Source organism: Drosophila tropicalis, unplaced genomic scaffold, assembly GCF_018151085.1.
Source record: "Drosophila tropicalis isolate 14030-0801.00 unplaced genomic scaffold, ASM1815108v1 contig_845, whole genome shotgun sequence".
Taxonomy (NCBI): domain Eukaryota; kingdom Metazoa; phylum Arthropoda; class Insecta; order Diptera; family Drosophilidae; genus Drosophila; species Drosophila tropicalis.
In genome coordinates, this window is record NW_027173338.1 from 7,060,434 (window position 1) to 7,085,786 (window position 25,353).

At 36.6% G+C, this 25,353-nt stretch overlaps 1 protein-coding gene across 1 annotated transcript in view; it reads left to right on the plus strand.

The window, feature by feature from the left end:
* Ddr (discoidin domain-containing receptor 2) overlaps nucleotides 1-25,353 on the plus strand; it is a 169,526-nt gene that overhangs the window by 95,384 nt on the left and 48,789 nt on the right. The window contains exons 9-15 of the mRNA XM_068294642.1: nucleotides 1,818-2,025; nucleotides 6,921-7,082; nucleotides 7,629-7,867; nucleotides 8,249-8,396; nucleotides 12,391-12,925; nucleotides 17,157-17,405; nucleotides 17,858-17,950. Coding sequence (XP_068150743.1) covers nucleotides 1,818-2,025; nucleotides 6,921-7,082; nucleotides 7,629-7,867; nucleotides 8,249-8,396; nucleotides 12,391-12,925; nucleotides 17,157-17,405; nucleotides 17,858-17,950 — 1,634 coding nt within the window. The remainder of the gene's footprint in view (nucleotides 1-1,817; nucleotides 2,026-6,920; nucleotides 7,083-7,628; nucleotides 7,868-8,248; nucleotides 8,397-12,390; nucleotides 12,926-17,156; nucleotides 17,406-17,857; nucleotides 17,951-25,353) is intronic.

A 25,353-nucleotide genomic window follows, 5' to 3' on the forward strand; every position in this document is an offset into this window, starting at 1 on the left:
ATAAGAAAATTTACATGCAGTTTTATTTTGGCTTTCTAGTTTGAGATACTAGTTAATATTCTTTAATTAGTTTCATATTAGTTTATAGCATTCTAATCAGCTTATTTCAAGGATTTTATTAGAATTTTGCAGTTAATCAAAGTCTATTCTTTGAAAAACCTTTACCTTCATCTTCAAATTATTTGTGTTATTTAAAAAATATATATCATTAAATAAATTTTCTCATACATCTTTTTTCCGCTTTGGTAATTATTGAATTCTGTAAACACATAGTTAGTACTACTAACTAATGGCATCGCAATTCTTAAATTGTCCAACCCGATATTATTTTCCTTGGCCTATATGAACTTTACATAGGAGAAGACTTTATATATACCAGCACAACATTCTCTTCATTCTTAATGATATTCCATCCATGACCTACATTATGTCATATATATTTCCCCCCTTTTGTCTTCTGATGCAGAGATTGGGAACCATTTTTTCCTCCATGTACATTAATCGCAGTTTACAACACTCGCACACAAAGAGGATCTTTTACACATATGCAAAACTCAGAGTTGACTTTGGTGCCATCCCAAACCAATCCAATCCACACCACTCCTGTTCGCAGCACTTCCAGCCTTGGTGGCTCTATGGGATATGCCTATTTGTGCAAGTGGCCGTCGAGTTTGCTACATTAATATCAATTTTGTTGTCATAAATCCAATGAGACGTGTCCTGGGCTTTGTGACTAAAGGGCAGGAATGATGACATTTGGCTTTGACTTTTATTCTTGCTCTGAATTTCTCTTCAAATTTACATTCTGTAAATGTTGGGATGTATAAAATGTTCTACTCTTTGCTAAAATGTATTAATGTTAAATGTAATGAATTTTTGTTCGGTTTGGTTCTTTTTTTCCAGATTAAATTCTAAGCTAATAAAAAGAAGCTTAGTTCGATTTATAATGGCACAGTACAATTACTTTTATAGCTTTCAAAATTATAATTTGTGTTTCATATTTGCCGATAATTTAATTTGAAAAAATCTTGAACTTGAAAACGAGTGAAGTTTTAGTCAAACATTTTTACAGACAATTATTAATTTCGTTCAAGTTAAAACACATAATAAATATTTTTATCAATTTTTAAGTCTAAAGTTAAAATATAATAGCCATTTTATAAACGACTATTGGCCATAAATGTATGAAATTTCATTTGATTGTTAGAAAATCAATGAATAGATAATGTTTCCATCAAAATGTTATAAACCGTTTTTATGCTCAAATTGAAACTTCCGCAAATCTGCATATAAATGTTGTGTATATGAATCGATGATGATTTATCAATCAACATTATGAGTTAACACTTTAAAATTCCATATTGATATGCGACACCTCGTAGCAGACAAGAAACACCTCTGACAACTCATTAGCCATGCTCTGGCCAGAACCTGAAGACAACACTTACACATCCGGCTGGCCCCAAAAGCAAATATTAAATGTATATGGGGCCCCCCCGACCAAAATGTATAAACCGGCAGTTTACCCCCTTCGGCCCATACAGGGATTCTCGACTTACATATATTTTTATGATTACAGACAACTTCCGTCTGTGTGTGTATGTGTGAAGAACCATAACTGAACTTTCGACTGACCAAAACTGTCAATGAATGAATGAGTTGGAGCTGAAAAAAAAAGAATCGTAAAAAATAAAATAAATGTGATTACTTTAATTATTATGCCACTCACACATACACACACACATGCACACTCACTATACAGTGATACAAAGTAGTTAATGCCTTCCCTCCCGCCATCTCTCTTTGTCTTTTGCCAGGTGTTTGTTCATGCCAAGGTATTCTTCAGCATTGGCGGACGACAGTTCAACGGGGAGCCAGTGCAATTCTCTTACATGCCCGACCAAGTGCTGGATCATGCACGCGACGTGACAATCAAATTGCATCATCGCCTGGGGCGTTATCTGCAGTTGCATTTATATTTTGCTGCCCGTTGGATGATGCTCAGCGAGATTACTTTCATATCAGGTAAGGCCCTTTAGTTTCGCCATTTGGATGGAGAAATTATTTTATTAAAACATAAACGTGAAAGAAAAAAGAGTGAAAAAGAGAAAAAGCTAAAAGGGTTACCAACTCGGTTGTCAGTTGCCTCCCCTGGCCACATGGGGCGACAATTGTGTTGCATCCAGTACAGAGGTCTGGCCTCAATGCGTTGATATAAAGTGGCAGCTGTTGCTGTTGGTAGTTTAAATTAATTTTGCATGTTTTTGCTTTGTTGGATAACAGGAGAAAAATTTTGAATGGTTGCTTAGAACTAACAAAAAATGTTTGTTCAGAAAGAAAATACATTTACCTTTAAATTAGCTCAAAGAGAAATAATTCTGAAAAACCAAAAGCCGATTACCTCCACCAAAATTATAAGCTGTATCCGCCCGGCACGGATAATTATTTGTTCCAGGATTGATGTTCGATTTTACAATCATTTGCCATAAAACTCTCTTTGTGTATATGAATACAATGTGATTCTTACAAAATTATTCATACTAATTATTTCACTGACAAGAGTGGAAAACGAGCTTCAGTTTTACTCAAATAGTATTAAGATCAAAACCATATTTACACAAAAACCTATGGACAGACACTACAGTAAGACCATAAGAAAAACTTGTTTAATTTTATACAAATTTTTAATATGACTTTAAAAAACTTAGTGTGATAAATAGATCTAAATTTTTAAGCAAGTCAAAGTCAAAGGAATTTACTTCAACTTGAATTGCTTTACCTTTTACCATATGCAATAAAGCATATTCCGAGCAGAGAATGCCTTGCATTTCGAATCCTAAACTAATTGTGGATGTGTGTGTGTGTGTGTGTGTAAACGTGTGCGTGTGTTTGGGCAACTCTTACTCAAAGCAAACCGAACGGTAAACATAATTTACTCCGGCAAACTACAAATAAAAAACCAACAAAAACTCAATGCTCCTAACAGTGGCAAAACTCTTCAAAACATAAACTGCAACAGGGGCAACAACTGCAGCAACAACTTTGAGCAATTGAAAATTCCCACTGACACTAAAAATTCGTTGCGCATTTCATTAGAAACCTTCTGGCAACTAGAACGACTCGACTGGTGCAAAATATATTACCAAATCCAGAGAGTAAACGAGGTAACTGGAACCGTTTTCCATAAACTCGGTGTGTTTTGTGTGTGTGTGTGTGTGTGTGTAGGCTATGAACCAATTTTTACTTAACTCACATGAGTTCGGTGGCAGGGAAGGGAAGAGCTTGGCTTTGTTTTTACTCTGCTGTGTGCAATTGTGCATAGAGTGATACAAAGCAGACGTGAGAGGTGAGAGGTAGAATTTTTGCCCAGGCGTGCCATTGTAACAGGCAGAGGAAACGGAAGAGCAGACTCACAAGTTGAATACAGAAAAAGGCAGGGCGAGAGAGAGAGACAAAGCGGATACCCTGCTGACTGGCATATGCTTCACTTACACACACACTCACACTTATCCAGAGCACTACACAGGAGTAGGACCCTACCACTAGTGAAGCAAAGCACAAGGATATTGTGAAAATTAAATGAGTTGCATTACTTTTGTGCATTTGAAATTTGCAACTCAATGAGCAGGAGGCGACTCGGCTCTACTCGACTCGACTTTAGTCGAGTACTTGCAATTGGGTGGATATTGAGAGAAGATACACATGGGATGATGGGAATAATGTTGTGTAGTTGGGGGTGGGCGGAAGTAAAGAGGCCAGCATCGTGCTTTCCTGGCTTTCGCTGGCATCAGTTTCCTCTTTTTGCACGTTGCATAATAAAGCTATGCATTGCTTTTTAACAATACTCTATAACAAAGACTTTTGGTTATATCACTAATCGTTAGTTGACAGATGTCCGCGAATTATCGAATTAATATATCCATTTGTTCTTCATTTGTTTATTTAAAGTAATAAGTTACAACTTCCTGATTTTGGTGTTTCGATTTGATTTCGATTTATATTATACGTAATTCAAACACTTGAATTGAAAACTCTATTTCAATTAAAACTAAAAAGATCTCTTTTCCATTTTCTAAATCCTCTAATACTTGCTTCCGCTTTACATTTGCAGGATTAGCCTCGAATTGTTTTGTTTTGCATTAGATAGACAAAGAGTATTAGAAATTCTGCAGACATCATTTAAAATTCCCTTTTGTTGTATTTTGCCATTGGCTTTGGCGCTGACGCTGGCTGCTCTGTCTTAGTTTTCCTTGCTTACAGATTTGTTTTCCATTTTTCTTTCTGTTTTTTTCTCTGCTCGATGCATTTTCCGCTTTCCTTTTTGTTTTCCTCTTATCCTTATATATGTGTGTGTGTGTGTTTTTTTCCTGTGTTTTCGTGCAACGTATTTAAGTCTGGCAAGGGCTTTAGCTTTTATAAATCAATAACATTTGCAATATATTTTTGCATGTAGAACTCATTTCCAGGCACTTTCTCATCAAAATCGACGTCGTCTCCAGTTTGCCATTATTGTTGTTTGTGCTCTTGGATTTTGATGCATTCTCCTCAGTCAGTCAGTCATTTATTCATTCATTCATCCATCCATCCAAGCCATACCATTCCTTGCATACAAATTCATTTCAATAACTTTGCTTCCTATGGCAGCGCTTTAAATCCTTCTGCAATTTCCCTCGCTTAATCCCTTCTAATTGAAAATCGTTTTGTAGTCCTCTTTCTATCACTGTATCCTTGTGTGTGTGTGTGTGTGTGTGCAATGCTTTTTGTGTGTCATATCCGTTGGATGTAGATTTGTATGTACATATGTACAGTTGGATAATGCAGTTGATTTGTTTGAAACATTTGATAGCAAATGCAAAAACTCAAATGCATCTCCATCTCTGGCCTTGAGTCCCTTCGATGTCGTGAGCAAAATTACAATAATGTGCGTCATTTTGCATTTAGAATTTTCGGTTCGTAATTTGCTTAATGGTTGAGTTGAAGTGCCAGTGCTAAAGTGCATTGATATTGAAAATGCATTAAAATCCATATGAAAAGAGCCAACAGCCAAAGGAGCAGAAAGGCAAATGGAAATGCCTCGGAAATTGAGTCAGCCGAAAACAATGCATTGTTAATGGAGGTCATGACTGTAAGTGAAATATATTTCGATTGATGAAGATTTATTGCGATTTCAAATAATTAAATTGAAAATTTCAGTTTAAATAAAAGTAGGAAGTACTTCTTAGTTAATCTAATTCAAATCTTATTTGATTTATTCTCATCTTATCTAAGATGCAAAAGATGATGCTCAAAATTAATCAAAGATGAGTACTTTGATAAGAGTATTTCAAATGCTTAGTCAAATATATCAGATTTGCTTCAGTAATTTGTTACAGAAGACTTGGAATAAACTGCTGAATCTTTCTTGAGGAGTTTCCAGCAACTTGTAAGAAACAAATTGTTAACAAATAAGATATTTCAATATTGTTGGATATAATAGATATAATACCTTAATACTAATTTTTAACTTGCTATTTTTACTATGCATGGAAGACAAATGTAAACATAAAACTTTTTGTTAAAACCCAAAGATAATACCGTATCTACCATAGCATGTGCACTTTTCAATCCAAAAAATAAAAAGTTTTTCTTAGATAAACTTTTCGGAACAAATCTAAATAGTACTGCCTGTTTTTGCAGCTTTCAGTTGGTCATTAACATTACTTTTTAACAATATATATTAACATATTTCTGCTCAGATTGGCACAACACATGACGCTAGTTAATAGTCCTCCATTTTATCTCCACTCTCTTCAAATTTGAAAATTGTTACAAACAGACCAACTTGAAATGAGGCAAAATGAGATGGAGGGACGACGAACAAAAAACAAAACCTAAAAATTTTCTATTTTGTTGCCAAACGATATTTGCATAGCAAATTCAAACACACGAAAGTAAACAAAAAACTTTTTCCCCAGACTTGAACCAAAAAACAAAATACACCCGAAAAAAAGGAACGAAAAAGGAAAACAAGTTCAAAATCAATGCCAAGAGCTGTAAAAATTTGCATTTCCCTTAAGAAATTTTTTGTTCGTTTTTATTTTAGATTTATACGAAATTTGGTTGGGGCAGTTGGTTTTTTATTCTGTTGTTTTTAAATATCGGAGGAAAAGTTCAACAAACGCTCGAGGCGGAAATGCATTTCAGTGAAATAAACGGAAAAAACAAAAGTCAACAGTACTCGGGAATATAAAATTTCCGTTGTTATTGACGACCGTCTGGGTTGACTGTTTTTCTGTCTGGGTTCCTGGAGTCTGGAGTGTCAACCAGCGAAAGAGCAACTAAAGAAAAGAAAAAAAACACAAATTCCATTCAAACGGAATGGGTTTAATACGCTTCAGCACCTTAAAGAGTTGCTCGACACCGAAAAGTATGCAACACACACTAATTGGCACTCAAGTTGTCGTTTTCTTTCCCAAAACCCGCAAGTTGCATACTTATTCCAACATGGCAGAGAAGAGCCCAGGCGCTCATTTATCATCATAATAATCGCGCTAGCTTTTCACCATTCCTCCCTAATTGCTCACAGACCCATTAGCCTGAGCTAAGAGAAGGCAGAGTGATGGGGGAGGGATTGCTGGGTAGAATATTGGAGTAAGGGCAGTTTATCAAGTCGGGGCAGCTGTCACATGGTCGCGCCCATTCCATCACCTGATGTTGCCTGTTGTTGTGCGCTGCCATCTTGACTGTCTGCATTCTTCTCTCCATGTCGCTCTCTCTCTCTGTCGCCCTCTTACTTTTTCTTCTTCATTCTCTTGTGTAGCCTACTTAGCTTGCAAATGAGCTGCATTTCTCTATTTCTCTCTCCTTTTCGTCAACATTATCTAACCCACATTTGCAACTCTTCTCTTTTCTACCCCGTCGATGCTCGTTTGTCGCCACAGTTCCCGTGGCTGGCAATTTCACGGATGAAGAGCTGCTCAATGTGCCGCCCTCGAATGGCGGAGGCATGAGAATACCGGACACATCGGAATATCCGTTGCAACGTGATGAAGTTGGTCGAGCGGTCAGCAGTAGCGGCGAACGAAGTCAACATACCACACAAGGTGAGTAAGAATGCAAAATTTTCTACATTGAATCTGTTTAATTCCAAATTGGCACAAAATTAGATTATGGAGAATCTGAAAAACTATTCGAATGCTATTTTTACAAATACCCTACATTATAGTTCTTTGGTTTTCTAAAGAGACCAAATCAGCAACTTGTTTTAAAATCTAAGAGTGAAAGAAGTTGAATCTAAATTTCAGAGATGAATGTTGTACATTTATGCGTATTGAGTATTTTTAAGCAAGAAGCTTAGGCAAAAGTGCATTCATTTTAACGTTTATTCTCATTTTGCATTCCTTGTTTCATTAGGCTTCACTGTGGGGGAGAGTCAGTCTGATTAAGTACTCGCGCCTTCATCATTTGCAATGAAGTCATAAACAAAAGCTTGAAGGCAATTGAAAAAAGCGAAACTAGACAATAGAAAAACGGAAAATAAAAAAAAGCCACAAAAATGAAACTGTTTTCTACATTTACAGATGTATATTTCTACAGTGATATTAATGGTTGTTGTTGTTTTTTTCCTTACCCATTTTTTATTCCCGCAGTTATCTCGCCCAAGCCCATTGACCATCAGGAACCGGAAACAAGTTTCGTTGGCATCATTATCACAGCCCTGGCAACGATTATTCTACTCCTTGTCGCCATTATATTGCTGATAATAGCGCGAAATAAACGAGGACGCGGACGTGGCAATGTTTTGGATGCATTTCAGCATAATTTCAATCCGGATACATTGGGTGGCGTTGATAAGCGACTGAATGGAAATGGCAATGGTGTCTTAAAGGTAAGCTTGGTGTGGGTAAAGGTTGTATACAATGGGCCCAAAAGAAAAACAAGTAAAAACTGGTTACAAGCAAAGTGCATATAACTAGCCTCCATCCCAGAATCCTTGTCGAACATGAGAAGAAGGACGGGAGAGAATACACACACAAAAAACAGAAGAGAAAAAATACCTTGCCACTAACGCACAAAAGCCCTGGCCCATATGCAGAAATCATGATTAAAAACTGTAGTAGAAAAACGAATCAAAAAAAAGGAGGCAAAAACCAAAAAAAAAAAAAGAAAAGGATAGAGGGGATTTTTACACACAGACATACACACACACATACACACATACTGAGACATATAGAGAGACTAAAAACCCTGGTGCAATTTTTTCCCTCAGGTGGTCACAACAATGGATGACAATGAGTCGTCCATTGACAAGAACAGTCTGTACCATGAGCCCTTCAATGTGAACATGTACACGAGTGCGGCCAGTGCCTGCTCCATGAATGACCTGCAGCGTCAGCATGTAACGCCGGACTATACAGGTGAGTAAGGGACCAGTGGAATGGATTCTCGTTGGAGTCTTGAATTGGGATCAGGTGGGGGGATTGGTGTTGGTTTGCTGGGCATTGGGGTTAGAGTTCGCTGGCTGACAATGATGTGTTGCCATAGCCATGGGCCATAAACCGGTGGAGCTCCCAGCATGGGCACTTGACTGCTTCTTGCTCCTACCTCCTATCAGCTATCTGCTGGTGTCGCTGCTGATGAGTTTGATGTTTGGTGTCCTGTCTGTGACAGGACATGCAAATGTTTCTGCTGGCTCCGAGCTCAAACTAAAAAAAAAATAGGAAAAAAAACAAATGCAACAGCAGCAGCAGCAGGAAGAGTAGTTCTAGGACAGGAGCGACGAACGGAGAAATGCTTAATTTAGCGCACAACATGAATCCAGAAACTTTGGTGTTCTGTTTGCTAGAGGTGTTAAAAGGAAACAGCAGGTGCACCGAATTGAATTGATAACGAAAAACGCGTTCTTCGCACCGCAGGACATCATTTTGAATAGCTGAGTGGTCGCCAGTTTGTTGTTGACTCACTAACAGCAGTAACAGACTAGGATAGTTCTTCTTACACTATCAATAAAAAATCGTTGCTGAATTTACATAAATCTGAAGATTTTGAACAGTTGAAACTGTTAATAAACAATTCATTGCTATTCAAACATAAAAAAAGTATACTCAATGAAGCGCATACATTTCAGCCATAAAATTTACTTTCTTTCATTCTAAACGAAGTTACTACTAAAAAATTCTATCATATAAAAAAACAACTTTAGGAATGAAGGACTACCCGAAGCACCTTTTAGGAATCTTTTTTCTTCCGTTTAATTAGATAGATATTGTAACTGCTATACTAAACTAGTTTAAATTTAGTTTAAAAATTGTTCAGAGGGTACTCTGGCAAGGGTATCAACAGATCAGTCAAAATATTTTGAGTTTATTGTGTGGTGGTTATCTTTTTTCTTTCGGTTTAGCGTAGTATCTTTCTTTTTTATGCGCCATAACATGTGCGGAGAGTTTTAATTGCTACATTGGATGAATATAGTACAAAGACCTGCAGTTAGAAGTAACGACCTCTGTTACAAAATTTGTAATGAATTTTAATGTCTTTCCGAGAATCCTTCTGTTAACTCCACTTTCATCCTTGTTGCCGCCTAAAGGCATGCTACACATTTTTCGGACTCTCTGCGCCTTTATCTTTTGTGTGTTGAGGCTGCGTCACACAAAATCGACACAACATGCATGCAAGGGCGATTTACAGAGAGTCACATTGTTTGCTGACATTCTTTAGTTGTCCTAAAACAACCTCATCATTGTCATATCCTCCACACTGGCCACCGCCACCCTCAGCCCACTCCCCATACCCATTCACATCGTCATCATCATCAACAACGTTTATGGCACGCCTTTCATGCGCTCGAGTCATTTGCCAAAAAAAACTTTTCTGCTGATGTTGCCTTTGGGTGCATTTTACAACTGGGCAGCAAATATTTGTCATCGTTTCTTGTTGCCCTCTTCCCACAACACACTTTCCCTGCCCTACTCTACTCCCCCAGCATGCGTTGTCTGTCTGGTTGCCATAATAATTTAATTTAGCTCAAATGAATTATAAGTTTTTCTTTCCCCATTTCGATGGAGAAAGACTTCGTCACAGTCTCGCGCTTCAAATTGACTGCTTCAAACTTTTCTTTCTCTCACTATCTTTCTCTTTTATTTTTGTTTTCTCTGCGCTTGGTTTTCTTTCCTTTTATTCTCTGCTAGTGTCCTGCAAACTTCTTCAACAGAAACAACTCAAACTCACTCGCTCTCAAATTAAAGTCAATTTTTTTAAGTCAACCGCCAATTTGCCATGAAAAGCAGAAAAATTGCATTGCATGCAAATAAACACGGCAATAAGCATAAGCGGCAGCTTGCGGCCATTGCATGAAAGAGTTTCCATTTTTCCAAATCAGGTCGTTTATACCGAATAAAAACAATCCAACAAGCGGGTCACAAAGGTTCACTAAGTTAGCTACAGGAGCAATTTATTGGCTTGTTAATTATAATAAATCTATAAATAAAATAAACAAGCTTACTTAGTCTCGGCAACTTTACTATTCATATTTTTAGTTCTTACACTTTATGTTAAATTGTTTCTAACATTTTGTAGGTACTTATTTTTTTTTAGAAATTTGCACCTTAAAAGTATGCTACAAAATTATAAAAGGTATTTATTAATAAAACCATAAATTCGATTGATTTTATTAATTATTATTATATTAACCTAGCTTTCGCAAAAAACTTCGATCCCAATTCCATATCCCTTTCAATCGAATAACTGACCATACATTATTCATCTCCTTTTTGTCAATGCTCTAGCATTAGTCAATTAACTAATTAGTTAAAAGTAGTTTCGTTGACTTTTTAATATGCTCCACTTGCGAAATTGTAGGGCACTTTTGAGATTTCTGTAAATTTTTATTGGATGAAATAGTAAAGGCCACAAAACTTTGGTGTAACTTCAAAACTGAGGCACAGATTGCTCAAATACACCAAAATACATATAGAGACAAGGCGCACACAAACATAGCAAACATAGATACTCATACACAGACACATGCATGCATATTCCAAGAAACTTGCATACGAATTTCGCACAGTCGTCGAAAAGTTTTGTCATTAACGTTCGTCGAGTGTCTATATCTTCCTCTCTGTCTGTTTATCCCTCTTGTATATATCTCCCTTTCTGTTATTTTATGTTTTTCTTGTACTTTTTGGGTACAACGAAATGCAAAAATGACAGACAATGGGCCTACACACACACACACACACACACACATATACACAAACTAAATAATGTTATTACAACAACAATAAAATTAAAACTTGTCTCTGGTTGAATGCAGTGAGCGAAAAGTATAGAAACACATCAAGAGAGAGTAAGAGAGATAGAGTGAGTAAGACAACACTAACGCCAAGTTGCAATTAATTTCATTTAGTTTTTTGCCACACGCCATTTTGTCTTTGCCCTGAGGGGTCCTACTCTGTTCTGGTTCTGGTTCCTGTTTTTCTTCATCTTTCCCTTCCTATGAAAACGTTTCTAAATGGGAAAAGTTTGAAGTTGAAGGCACAAAAGTCTTCGGACAAGACAAATGAAATGAAGGGTCCAACTGCCAAGTGAGAGTGAGATGGCCAGATAGATGCCAAGTGAGAAGAAAAGTGGTAAAAAGAAAAATAGAAAACACAAAAAGAAAAAGCGTCATCTCGAAATGGTTCAACCCTTAAATACCCTATAAGGAAAAATCCTTTAGACTGAAATGTTTAGTTCATTGAAATAACAAAAGCTTATTTGTACCAATTTAAATTAAAATTAAAAAATTGCCTTGAAAAATAATTAACACTATACAAGTGAATGTATGATCTTGACCTTAGTAAGATACCTGTTCGTGCCGAGGGTATCAAAAGGAAAAGTCCTAAAAACGCAGCCATTGCACTTTGTGGCCTGGTCGGTAGTTTCAATTTATGAGAGAAAACTGTGTTCCTAAGCACTTTACATATGCTTAAAAGAAGGTCTAAAAGAATTAAAGGCTGGCAAATTGTGGTATAAACTGAGAATGAAAACTTTAATGGCAAGTAATTTGGGAAGGTTTTTTCTGGGTATCGAGGAAACCATCTCGTGGATTTTATGACCTGTTCTGAAATGTTACTTGACGTATCAAAAAGTTTCGGCTTGTTTTGCAAATTAAAAGTTTCGTGTCTTAGCTAGGCAGCGGTATAACACAGAGCTTACAATTATAAATTATATAATTTCAACATTTTCATTTTCCCTATTCTTTAAAATAACTATAAACATGAAACAGCTACGTTTCGTAAATTTTTAGGGGGAAAAAAAAAACAAACCTTTAAAAGAAAATAATTGTTTTGGGGATGAAAACTTACCGCAATAACTCTTGAACCAAAAATTAACACTTGTCCTTTTTTTTATTCCCGGTTTTTCATTGCACAGATGTACCGGACATTGTGTGCCAGGATTATGCAGTGCCTCATATGCAGCAGTTGTTGCCGAATGCTGCTGCGGCTATTGGTGCCTCAGCTGCAGGCAATCCACGCAACTCGCTGAATGCATCGCTGGGTGGGACGACATCAGCACCGCCCGTGCCGCCGCCACCGGAGAAGTATTATGCAGCCACACCAATTTGCAGCAAACCAGGAGCAGGAGCAGGAGTAACAGCAGCGGGTATGACGATGGCGATAACTGGACCACCGCCAGGCTCTCAGAGCAGCGGTTCGTTAAGTTTGAGCTCCTCGACAACGGCAGCCACCACGCCCACTGGCCCCGGAGGGCCTAGCAGTATGGGTATGGGTGTGGGTGGCAAGCCACATCATTACAATTTGGATATGAGCGCTAATTTTGCCGACATCAACGAAGAGCTAGCCAATTGCCAAGTGCAGGAATTTCCACGTCAGTCGCTGGTCATCGTCGAGAAGTTGGGTTCAGGCATGTTTGGTGAACTGCATTTGTGCGAAACAAATGTGCTGAAGTAAGTACTCCATGATGTTGGCTGTTGTTTGCTGTTTGCTGTTTACCCCACGAGCCTTCCCTCTAATCGTATTTCGAGTCCTCACTCGCATACAAAACAAAAATAGGAGAAAAATGCTAGCTTAAAACTCGTGGCCAAAATGAGCTGCATTATTGGGCTAACATGCACCGCATTTGGATGTCGGGCTTTAACTGCAGAACCATACGTTTCATTTCAAATTCACCAAAAGAGAGTTGAAATGTACTTTCTTTTTTTTGCTTGTTTTTGTTTTGTTGTTTCGGGCAATACGCGTGCTGATTGATTCTATCAATGGCTAGAAAATAATTGAATCAGAGCTCTCATTTGTACTTAAGACAATGAACTACCATGGTAATAACAATTTTTAAGCTCCGAGTCCATAGGGGAAAGTAAGTCGTCAAAATCCAAACAGAATAATGCACTAATGGCGCCGTAGAACACTGAAATAGCAGAAGGATGTTTAAAGCCCGATTTTTTAAGCCGTTATCATGTTGTCGGTCCAATCACTTGTTCTTCTTGAGTGATTTTCCACTCATGTGTTACGATGATTCAAAAGTAAAATTTTTGCTCGATACAAAAAAGGTTTTTGACGGTTATCTAAATAATTAAGGAATACTTTTAAATATTGAAAAAGGACATTGTTCGAATTCGTCACCCCCATTAGGCTGATTAGTTACTAGGACTAAGCAAAGGCTAAGATAAATGACTAACGTAGAGTACCTTTTATTAGCCACTTATTCGATATTAATATTAACACCAGCATTTCACCAACTCATCAACTTAAAGTTCATTCATTTAGTTCATTTCAAAATATAGATCCGTAAACATCTCTTCGGCGAAAAAAAAATGTGGAGCTGCCTTCGAGTACTGACCAAAATTCTAGCGCTTAATGTTATGGAATATCGATGCAAGGAACAATTATTTGTGGAATCGAAATTCTGGATTAGGATCCAACAATTGGTTCTTTTAATATTTGCCCCTTTTTTTTTTGTTTTTGTACATAGTAATTTTAGGAGTCGTGGTCGAAAAATATTTTCAAAATTTTAGTAAGGTGTTTATAGGAAAATGTGTGTTTCTTTATGTTCTCTTCATTCGGGACGTCTGTGCGATTGGCTGTAGTTGGTGTTTGGCGTTCAAGTCCAAAGAGATTTGCCTGCTAATGAATCGCTTTATTAAACTAAAAAAAATTCACCGTGAACTCATTGGCAATGAAGTGCATATAGGTCGAAGGCGTTTATTAATTCATTTTCTTGGTGAATTTATTACATTTATGGCTTTTGCGGTTGGGGTCCCGGGTAATATTCGCTTGTCAATGGGAGCTCTGTATTATGGTCGTTTAATGGTTGCCCTATACCTTTCTGACGTGGCCATGATGTGGCATTACCATTTGATTAAAGATCTGGACGAGTTTCTTGAAAGTGCATCACTTCAAAAGAAACTAAATTGGCTTCTTTGTCTAAAATATTTGGAGGAATTATTACAATTACGTCACAGTATGGAAAAACTTGGTGGCGTATCCCATACACCCAGAATAATCACTGAAATTACTTTTGTAATATACTCCTGCGCCTACTTTATTGAGTACTGTAAAGGTTCAGGTTGTGTGGACTTTTTGGTTGCCATACTTTCTTGTCATTGGCTCTGCTCCAATATGCTTCGCAACATCATGATGGCTCAGAAGATTATCAAAATGGAAAGCAAAATATTTGATAAGCTTTATACTCTTGAATTACGTCGATTATCGAGGCATTTTTTTGCCAAAAGAGAAATATTGGTGAGGTATTTTGTAATATGTTACTTAGAATTCAATATGATACTTTTCTCATTTCCAGTTAGATCAATTAAAATGGAAGCGATGTACTCTTCAGGAAAGTTCAGTTACATTTTTCAACTATATCTATATGCAAAAATCTGTATTGATCGAAAGTTTTGATTTCATTATTGTAAATGGATTCTTTTTAACTACTTTATTACAAACTTACTTGACTTTGGAGGAAAAAAACGAAAGACACTTAATGTATTAGTTGAAATCAATAATAAAATAAGAGTGTACACTAAATAACTATATCTATTATAAACCGATTTTCGCCCCTTTGAAAAGCTATAGAAGTCATAGGTCTTCTTACAGGATCTGAGAGTTTGTGTATATTTCATTCGATTGCTGAAAACCGCAAGCTGCTAAGCAACCTTTAACCTCTCTTATTGCATATTTGTAACCCTTTCTCTTTGTCCTCTCTCTCTCTCTCTCTTCCCTAACTCTATTACCTTAGCTTGTCCATTGTGTCTTCAGCAATTGAAATATTTGCCCCTGACAATTGCATTTCCAGTGCAAAAATCAATTAGACTTCAGATCGAAATAATGTCTTGATGGGGCCCCATTGGCCTTTCAATATACTACAATTGATTTCATCGTCTCTCGTTCTCTCTGTCTCTTTTTCTTTTGCTTTCTCTGTCTGTCACAATTTTCTCTACTGTCTGTGTGGACAATTTTGATAACTAAACGTTACAATTCGATTTGCCGGCTTGCTTTAATAGTTTTGCGGTTAGAAAGCCACAAAACGTATTACGTATACGTAATATTGCAGATAGACGAACTGCAGCTGCAATGGAAGCCAACTCTGGGGCAAAAGCGGCAAAGGACCGAGCCACAGAGCTAGAGAGTCAGAGCAGACATATGTATGCAAAATAATTAACACACACACATACAGTCACAAACACACGCAGACGTACAGATCGACAGACACACCGTCAGAAACTTCGAGTGGTTGTAATGTCCCTTTACAGAGCAAGGCGTGGCAGTCTGATAAAATATTAATAGACAGCTGGATAGACAGTTATCAGACAACAGATGGACTTTATTGTCCTGCAGACAAAAACACACACACGCAAACTCACACACACACACATGCACATGAAAATTATAATAGACATTTGGCAAAAGTGGAAAATCAAAACCTGTTTGCTTGCAAATGAAAACTTAAACATATAAAATTGAATGCCTGGCAAGTTGACCACGCCCTCTACTCATACATAAACTGCTTCAATTAAATAAAGGGGCAAGCAAAAACACGTTAATAAAAGTGTGTAAATCAAAGGTAACAACAATTTGTAAATACCTGGCCACGAGTAAAAACTCATCTCATCTGGCAGACATTCGCTCTTCTGAGTGGTGATATTGTTGCTGCTGCGTTTTTTTTTTTTTTAACTTTTCATAATGGAATTTCTGATAAGCTTTTTTGTGGCCATCATGTGTAGTTGTTGTTTCTGCGACTGCTGATGCTGTTGCTGTGTTGTGGTTGTTGTTGTTACCACAGACATGACATTACCTGCAACAGAAGCAGGCATCAGCAATAGCAACAGTCCTGAACCTGATTCTGAACCCCTTGTTCATATCGTTTTCACTTTGGTTTATACCTTTTCATCTAACCATTTGATGTTCACTCTGTGTGTCATTTCCCATTTTCTCTACGACTCTTATGTCTTTCTGTACATGTTATATATATATATATATAGATAGACATATGTATGTGTGTGTGTGTGTGGTGCATTAAAGTATTGCGGTTTTTGTCATTGTCAACTATTGTTATACGAATTTTTGATTTTTGCCTTTTCTCAACGGTAGAAAATGTCTGACAACATGCGTTTTTTATCTTTTCTCTACCTCAACCATTTCCCTTTTTGTCTTTTTCTCTCTCTCTGTTATTATCTGTTTCTGCATTGTCTAACCAATAGGACTTTTGCTTTGCGGTTTTACTGCAGTTATCAAATGTTATAACAATGCTTTACTTATGCATTTTGTTGCCACCAAAATGTCAACAAAAGTTAATAGTTTTCATTGTTTCAGTTAGATATTCTTCGTGTACAATAATATGGAAATAAATATTAATATATTTCTTTCTTTGATATCTTATTTGAAGCCATTTTGAGTAGCTTAGTTGATCTTTAACAAAACTTATGCAACAAGGGAGCTTTCTGACCTTTCTAGCTATTAGAACTTCATATACAGCGGAATGTGTTGGTAATTTGTGAAAAATTTTGTTAACTTTATATCCAAAAGAAAGTATCAACAACATCAAAGGAAATGATTGATTGATTGATGATTATTTGTTAACTTTTATCAACCCAATTGATAAGAATATATTTAGTAATTCCTTGGAGTCTTGCCACCAATTAAAATATCTAAAAAATTGCATTTTATTTTTTTTCTTTGCAGTGCTACTCTTGTGGCAGTGGCAACACTTCGACCCGCTGCCAGCGATCAATTGCGGAAAGAGTTTCGCAGCAAGGCAAAGCAATTGGCTCGTCTGAATGATACGAATGTGGCTCGTTTGGTTGGCGCCTGTTTGCGAGATGAACCGATTTGCATTGTTCAGGATTATTCCAATTGTTTGGGTGACTTGAATCAATTTCTGCAAGAGCATGTGGCCGAAACCAGTGGTTTAATGGCCAACAAAAGTCTGAGGTAAGCTTTTCGCACAAAATCCAGTTAAAATTTCACCCCATTAAGTTTCAACCTTCTACCACCATCATCTAATGTTTGTCTTTGGCATTTCTCGTTTTCGTTCTTGGTCTCTTTTTGCTTGGTACTGCGTGCGTTTTTATCGTGTTTCCTGTACCGACGCCATTTGCCGACGCTACACTTCCGGTCTCGTGTTCAATGATTACACCGATCCAACCAAAAAAAAAAAAAATATATATATATATATATATATATATATGTATATATATAATAAAACCAACCACCAACCAACAACATGCGCAAACGGATGTAAAAACTTCGTTAACTTTGACTCCCTCCATCGTACGCGAAAACTTTTCAAATTCTCATTTGACGTTGGCATCTTCCGCATCCGTTCACCATTGCCCCCGACCAAACCAACTTCTTCATGCCACGCAACATTCGCCTTCTTTTAGCTATGGCTGCTTAGTCTACATTGCCACACAAATTGCATCGGGCATGAAGCATTTGGAGCAAATGAATTTCGTACATCGGGATCTGGCAACAAGGTAAGTACTTGAAGATAAGAGCCATCCACAGGTTAGACTTTACTTGAGATGTGGGGTAGAAACCTCCTCCCAGACGGGGAGGAGTAGCAACTTGATTTTTTGTCATGTCATTGCAGCAAATTGAACTTTAAGTTGCTTTTCTGCTTCTTCTTTGTTGTTGTTGTTCATCTCATCTGTGGGGGGCGAGTGGAGAAAAAGTTGTTGAGGTTAGTTAAAAGTATAAAAAGGTTCGCATTTTTTTATATTTTTGCGTCAGGAAACTTTTCTGCTACAGTTATGGTTATAAATTTTAATAAATGTCATTACGGAATATTAAATAAATACTAACATTTTTTAAATGTAAAAATTATTCAGCTACAATATTTAATATTTTTAAAATTTTTTAAAATTTAAATATAGATTAATCACCTAAAGTAAATACTTTGGCCCCTAATGAAGTTTAGCCCAAATAAGTATGCTATAAATTTAATAATACGTTTCCATAATACAAATTTTAGGCTAAAACTAAATTTTTTTGAGAATAGTTTTACATTCAATTGGAAATTATTTTCAAGCTTTAAAACACATCAAATTTATTTTTTCAAAATGTTTTGTTTTTTTTGGTTTTGTGTTCTTTAGTTCTTGTGCTATTCGAAGTCATTTTGGCTGATTAGTCTGGCAATTCAAATTTAATTGAATTTGTATAAAGAAAAGAGACCTAATATGCATTTTTGATGACTAATTGAATTGGAAATCTAAGCTAATAAATGTATATTGTGTAAATCGATGGTAATGCAATGCTATAAAATAATCGCAATTCCATCGCTCCGACTCTTTCTCTCATTGTCTGTTTCCCTCTTCCCATTTGGTGCAGGTTTCGTGTTACTTTAATGGAATTTTTGCTTACATTCTTTATTGCCAGGGCCAAGATAGAGAGCCAGTAAAAGTTATAAATAAAATTGGTAATTCAATATATTGAACCTGCACCCCGTTCCACAACGTTTGCCCTCTCTGCTGGCCCATTACAAAACTCACTCACAGCTGTCTACACATTTTCGCATAAAATGTAATCAATTAAAATTAATTTGCTAATGAAAATGTCAACAAGGAGAGAGCAGCAGCAGCCATTGTTGTTGGCCATGACGACGACAACGGCAGCAACAAGGACACAATACGACTGGCTCTGCGGCTAGGTTCTGCTGTTGCCATTTATGAGCGAATTTTCTTTGCCTGCCCACTTTTTTTTCTCACCCCTCTGTTGCTCCTGCTTTTAGCTTATATAAATGAGCGATAGACATTGTTGTTATAGCAGCCCGTCTTGCCACTCGGCTTTTAGTCCCTAGTTCAGAGTTCTTGTCGTCATAACAAATCAATAGTCGTGTATGGCATGCCCAAGAAAAATGCCTTTTTGAAATCCAATAAGAAGAACCAAATTCCTCATTTTTTCTCTTCATTTCGTTGCCATTCGTTTATCCAATATTTTTGGGCACGCAATTGTCAAACATGTCGTTGTCGATTGCATAACAATGCAATCCAATAATAATACCAAATACACAAGAAAAAAGAAACAGAAAATAAATTGTACAGCAAAATGAATGTTTGGATAGGTAAGCAACATATCATTTGACAGCAATTGCTCCGTTCGGTGGACACCATGGCGTATGCGTGCTGTTTTTTTATTCTACCCATTTCCTTTTTTACTATTTTTTTCCCGTACTCGAAATAGGAAATTTGTATTGCCTTAGCCAAAATGTATTGCAGCTATAAATTTTTGGAGACATGACAATTGCACAATATGGGAATTTCATACAATATGCTTTCTTTCTGTTCTGCATAATATCATCTATTGTCTGGTAGAGAGTTGAAGATTTAAATTTTATACTCATGTTGTAAGATGTATATTTCTAATGGCCAGTTCTTATGGCCTCTTAGTAAAAAGGTAATTGAAGCGTTTGATTATTTAGTTTGTTTGATTTGGCTCCTGAATAGCATCCTTCTGTGTCGAATATAACCGAATTCGGGTTTCTTTTTGTCTACCTCTTCTGGTGATCAATTTGACAAGATTTTATAATAAAAGTTAACAACAAGAAGTGATGATATTATAAACTATTTTTGCATGTCTATAAGTTTTGTTTACATTTATATGCGAATTCCGATTAGGAATTAAGCAAAGAATTATCTAACAAAATAATGCCACTAAATTTTCAAAGTCTATAATCACAAAAGTCTAGTTTATTATTTTTCTTTTGTACTTTCCCCTAAATGTTATGTCTTATAAAGCATAATTTTCATTTGAGATTTCTGTTCTTTAGGAATTCTGATCTGTTAAAGCATTCACTTTGTCTTTTGTTCTCAGATTTTTGCTTATTGGGCAAACTAGGCTACTAGTTATTTATAGCCCCAATTAGCATGTCAAAGCCAGTAAAAGCTTAAAGCTGTCATTAAAAGCTTTTACTACTCATTCCATTGTTGGCCATGCTGGCATGTTTGCCATAAAAATTAACTAAGATTTCAGCATGAATTCACTTAAACAAGATTTCTGCTACATTTGCCCAGGCAAACAAAAAGAACCCAAGGACAAATAGATAGAGAAACGAAAGAGATACACACACTATATACACATATACATACGTGTGTGTAGTGTGAGTGTGTGTGCATAGTGAGCTCTGTTTGATTTAACATTTTACCGTCTGACAGCGAGAATGCCAGGCACAGGTGTAACTGCCAGAGCCAAAAAGCTGAGCAAAACCGTCGGGAAAAACCGCAGACTGGTGGGAAATAAGAATGGAAAATATGTGAAGGGACATACATTTCTGAGTTTTCCAACGAATGGATATGAAAAGACATTTAAAAAGTGCAGCAACAAACATTTCTAAAAATGTATTAAATTTTTATTAGACTTATGATAACTTTTCTTAACCTTCAACGTCTGAAGTTTAAAAATCACTTGAATTTAAAGACAAATAAATAAATAGCTAAACTGCACAGTTTATTAGTTGAACTTAATACTAGATCGATGTCAAAAAAGAATTAATCAAATCGATTCAAGCTCATAGCAAGTAATTTACTATTTACATCCATACCTATGATATATTTGGGGTAAAAGAGTCTACTGTAAGGACTTACAGGCAAGTGAAATGTAGCAGCGATCAATGGGCTTAGGCTTTTAATCTCAACTCTTTTAACATAATTCAGATTGATCACTACTAAAGAGAATTAATTATAGTCAAATATATTCAAATAATTGTAGATTCTAGATAGATATTTATTTATTTTGCTTTTGGCTTACTTTAGATCGCTTAAAATGATAGCTCACACGAGTTTGCATTCAAACAAGACACATAGCCAAGTATCCTTTTCATTTTGCCATTTAGTTTTTCTTGATTTGTGACATGTAGAAAACCAAGTCTAAACATTTGCTTGAAATGTAAAATTTCTTACAAAATTTTCACAAATTCCAATTTATTTTAGTTGCTCAAGCAAAAATCGCAACATTGATTGACAATTCACAGCCGAAATTCAAGACGTAAAGTGTATAGGAAACAAAATACCAACCAACATCTGTCTGTGGTCAAAAATCCTCTTGTTGTGCTTTCTAAAATCTCAACAATTGCAATCTCAGCTAAAAAATATATATTCTCCGCCTTGCAGAGCAAGGCAACAACTAAAAAAGGGGCAACTGTTAAATCAATGACACATTGGCCCCATACTCTTGTCTAGATGCCTGACCAACAACAAGTCCGAAACTAACCGCAACATCTAAAAGGATTTTCACATTCAAGCCGACATTTAAAGTCCCAGACTTGAGAAAGAGAAAAACATTTTACAATATTTACAGCAGCAATAAACTCATTTCCTTTTTTAGTGAATTGTGTGGGTGTGGGGAATGGATGGTTGGGCGAACGGTTTGGGTTGGCAAAGACAACAAGAAAAACGCACAGACAAAAGTAGAGTCAAAAGACAAATCCACTTCCTGTTGACTAAACACATGTGAGCATCATCCACAGTCGGAGGCAAAAAGTAACAGTTGAATGTGGAAAATTTTCATCTGTGTATTTACTAAATTTCCCTCTACAACCCGTATTGCGGTGTCGGAGAATTTTCACTCTCTTTCTATTTGCATACCATACCAACTGGAAAATCGCAACCAACAGCACATTAGTTAAGTATAAAATTTTAATTGTGAGCCCGGGAGTCTCAGAGTCCGAGTGTTTGCAAAGTTTTCCCTTTTTGTTGGACTACAATTTGTATGCTGTGACATGTTGTGAGGCGTCTGAGACGAATGGGGCATGCGGATTAGGAAAGCTACAAGCAAAATAAAAATTTGTGCAAATTTGGCTTGTGGCCAAAACTACTTTACAGTTATGTAGGCAATGGGCAGAGAGAAACGGATTTTCCTAAACATTTTTTAAGCCAATATCTAGATGCTTAATTTTTTTTTTTTTTGCTGGATTGTTTAAAATGTTAGCCACTTAGTATTTGCTACAACCATAAGTTTGGAATAGAAAGTAAGCAAAAGAAATCAAACGCAAAGTTATTCAGGATCCCTAAAGATCAATTATAGTCGAACTATGGGCAAAATACTTCAGACAGATTAAAAACTTTTCTTGAGGTCTTTACTAATTGTGCACCTACAAAATTTTGTAGCATACTTTTTTGAGCAATTTGTATACCAATAATTTTTTTTATAATCGAAAGGTTTGATTAAAATTTCAAAAAAGTCTTCATGTAAACAGATAACATATGATAAGTTTTAGTAACATTTTGATATCCTTTGATAAATAGGAATAGTCCTATTAATTTCTGAACAAGACAAGGCCTTCTTACAAGTCTCAATCTGCTTCTTATACTTAAATCGTTTTGGGGGGAAATAATGTTAAAATCATGAAATCTTCAGTTGGCAAATTTCTTAAGATGCTTTTTTGGAAGTATATACAACGATATTCCTTTCACTCAACTCAATGTACCTTAGCAACCATCTTGAAGTGTTTGCGGGAAGATCGAAAAGGGGGTACAGAAACGAAGGCGTTGCCCAGTTACATAAACCATAAATGATTTACATGGGAGTCGGTGTGGAAAAGCGAGGCGAAGAATGTCGGTTGCTTTTTGTCGTTGTCGTTGTCATCGTTGTTGCAACTGGCAACACTTTTATCAACATTTCCTGCCAACAAGGCAACGAATACGAACGCATATGAAGGAAGCTGAGAACCACAGGATATGAGTATAAAACAAGCAGACAGCAGAAAGGGAGTAAAATCCTTGGACCCGAAAACAAAAAACACATGAAGAATAATATACAAAAAAAAAAAAAAAAAAAAAAAAACCAAAAAAGAAAAATTTGTTTTCGGCCTTTAAAATAGTTTGTTGCCTACTTTTCAAGCAAAAATGATACGCTCCATGCCCGTCTCTCTTTCTTCTTTGCTTCTGTTCTGTCTCTCTGATAGTTTACTCTGGGCAAATATGCACTCTTCAGTTTCCTCCAGCTTCTGCATATTGTATAACGATGCATTCAGTTTTCATTTTTCTTTTTGTTTCGTTTTTCTTTTTTCCTCTTATTTTTCTTTTTCTTTTTTTGGTTCCACCAAACAAAACTCTTATCAGCGAGCCATTTCCCTTTTGGCCAAGTGTGTGTACGCCCGTAGGGGGCTAAGAGGGTGGAGGGCATGAGAGAGGTAGCAGAAATTGTTTAAAAATAGTTCGGCAAAGTGGAAACCGAGAAGAAGCAAAGAAGGAAAAAAAATAAGCAAAAATTGGTAGCAGAATCTGCTCCCACACCATTTCAAGTGAAAGCCCCAAAGATATGAAATTTTGTGCTCGAGTGTTGAAAGCAGAAGGGCGGCATATCTCGTTCTCTTTCTCAGTGTGTGTGTGTGTGTGTGGGTGTTTGGGGATATATATGATAGGAGAGTCGTGGAAGGGGCGTGGCATACGCTGTTGTCATTTATTGCCATTGCTCTCTGCGTAGTTTTCATGTAATTTTCAAGTATTTTTTCCAACACCCAAAAGCGGTTTGCGCTAGCTGCTCCGCAATGCAGGCAAAAGTTTTGTCGTCCTCCCACATAGACACCCACACACTGCATGTGTTACAACTCTCCGGCGCACGCCCCCTCGATCCCTTGTCTTCTCTTTTTGTCCTCTGCCGAGTGCCATCGTCTGGCCCCAAAGCTCACATCAGCTAAGTAAATAACATTTTTCGCACTCTTAGTCACGTTCCTAATCATTTTTATTTGGTAACTGTTTGGAAAATGTTTGCACAACCAGCAGTAGCAGCAGCAACAGTAGACAACTACCAGGACTCTCTTGCTCTCTCACTCACTTTCTCTCTCTCTCTCTCTCAGTCCGCCTGTCTTTCTCTCACACACATACCCACTGACAATATTTGTTGAAATGAGCTTTGGCACTAATATCGTTTATTAGCTTGGCACTTGAGTGTTTAAATGCTGAAAAATTGTTCGTGATAGTCCTTGCCAAGTGCCCAAGTGCAGGACATTCGACTGAAGCACAGCACAGCAAAAAGTCTAGAGAGACGAAGCGGGTAAATGGGGTGAAAAGAAGGGAGGGGGCTTAACACATTGAAGGTCCTCGGCATTGCCATCGTTGAGTTTAATTTGAAATTAGTTGAACAGTTGCCGGTTTTGGTTCGGTTTCGGTAACTCTTCCCTTTCCCCTTTCGTTTTTTGTGATTCTTTTTTCTGCTAACCAAGCATTTTTCGCTCTGCTCAAACAAGGAACAAATTTTCCGGCCTTTTTTTTGTCTTTTTTTTTTTGTGTGTTATTGTTGTAATAGGTCGTGGGTTTAAATGACTATAGATAAAGTTAGTGGCATGAACAGAGGAAAGGATGAGCCAACAATGTGGAAAACATCTTGACAAGGTCAGTGAAGAGTATTGAGTGCTGGACGATTGAGGGAAGCGGTGGTTAATGGGGCTTGAAGAATGAGTAGGTGTTTTTCCCAAAAAATAAAATTTTCGGAAAAATCTTGATTTGTGTGTGTTGTTGTTTATTGTTTTCTTAAGTCAAGTTTATCCCATAATAGGCAATATAAACCATAATAAACTACGTTGATATTCCGAAATATGCCTTTCTCAACCAAATTTTTTTCTATCGCAAGGTAGGCTGAACATAAACTCAATTCGTCCATCAATCCTCAATCCTGATAAATTCACTATTTTGTATAAATATTTTGTACTCTGACATTGCATTTACATATTCAAAACACTTAATTCGTGTATTTACTAATATGTGACCTTACAGAAATCATGCCGGTTAGAATTTGTGTAAGAAGCAAACTAATGGCTCTTTAGCTTAAGGATGACAATTTGAAGCTTGTTAGGACTAGACTTGTTTGGGTATATTTAAAGGAAAGAAATACAGTTTGTCTGAGGTGCCAAATCCTTTAGAACTTCAGTTTCTGTCATCTGAGG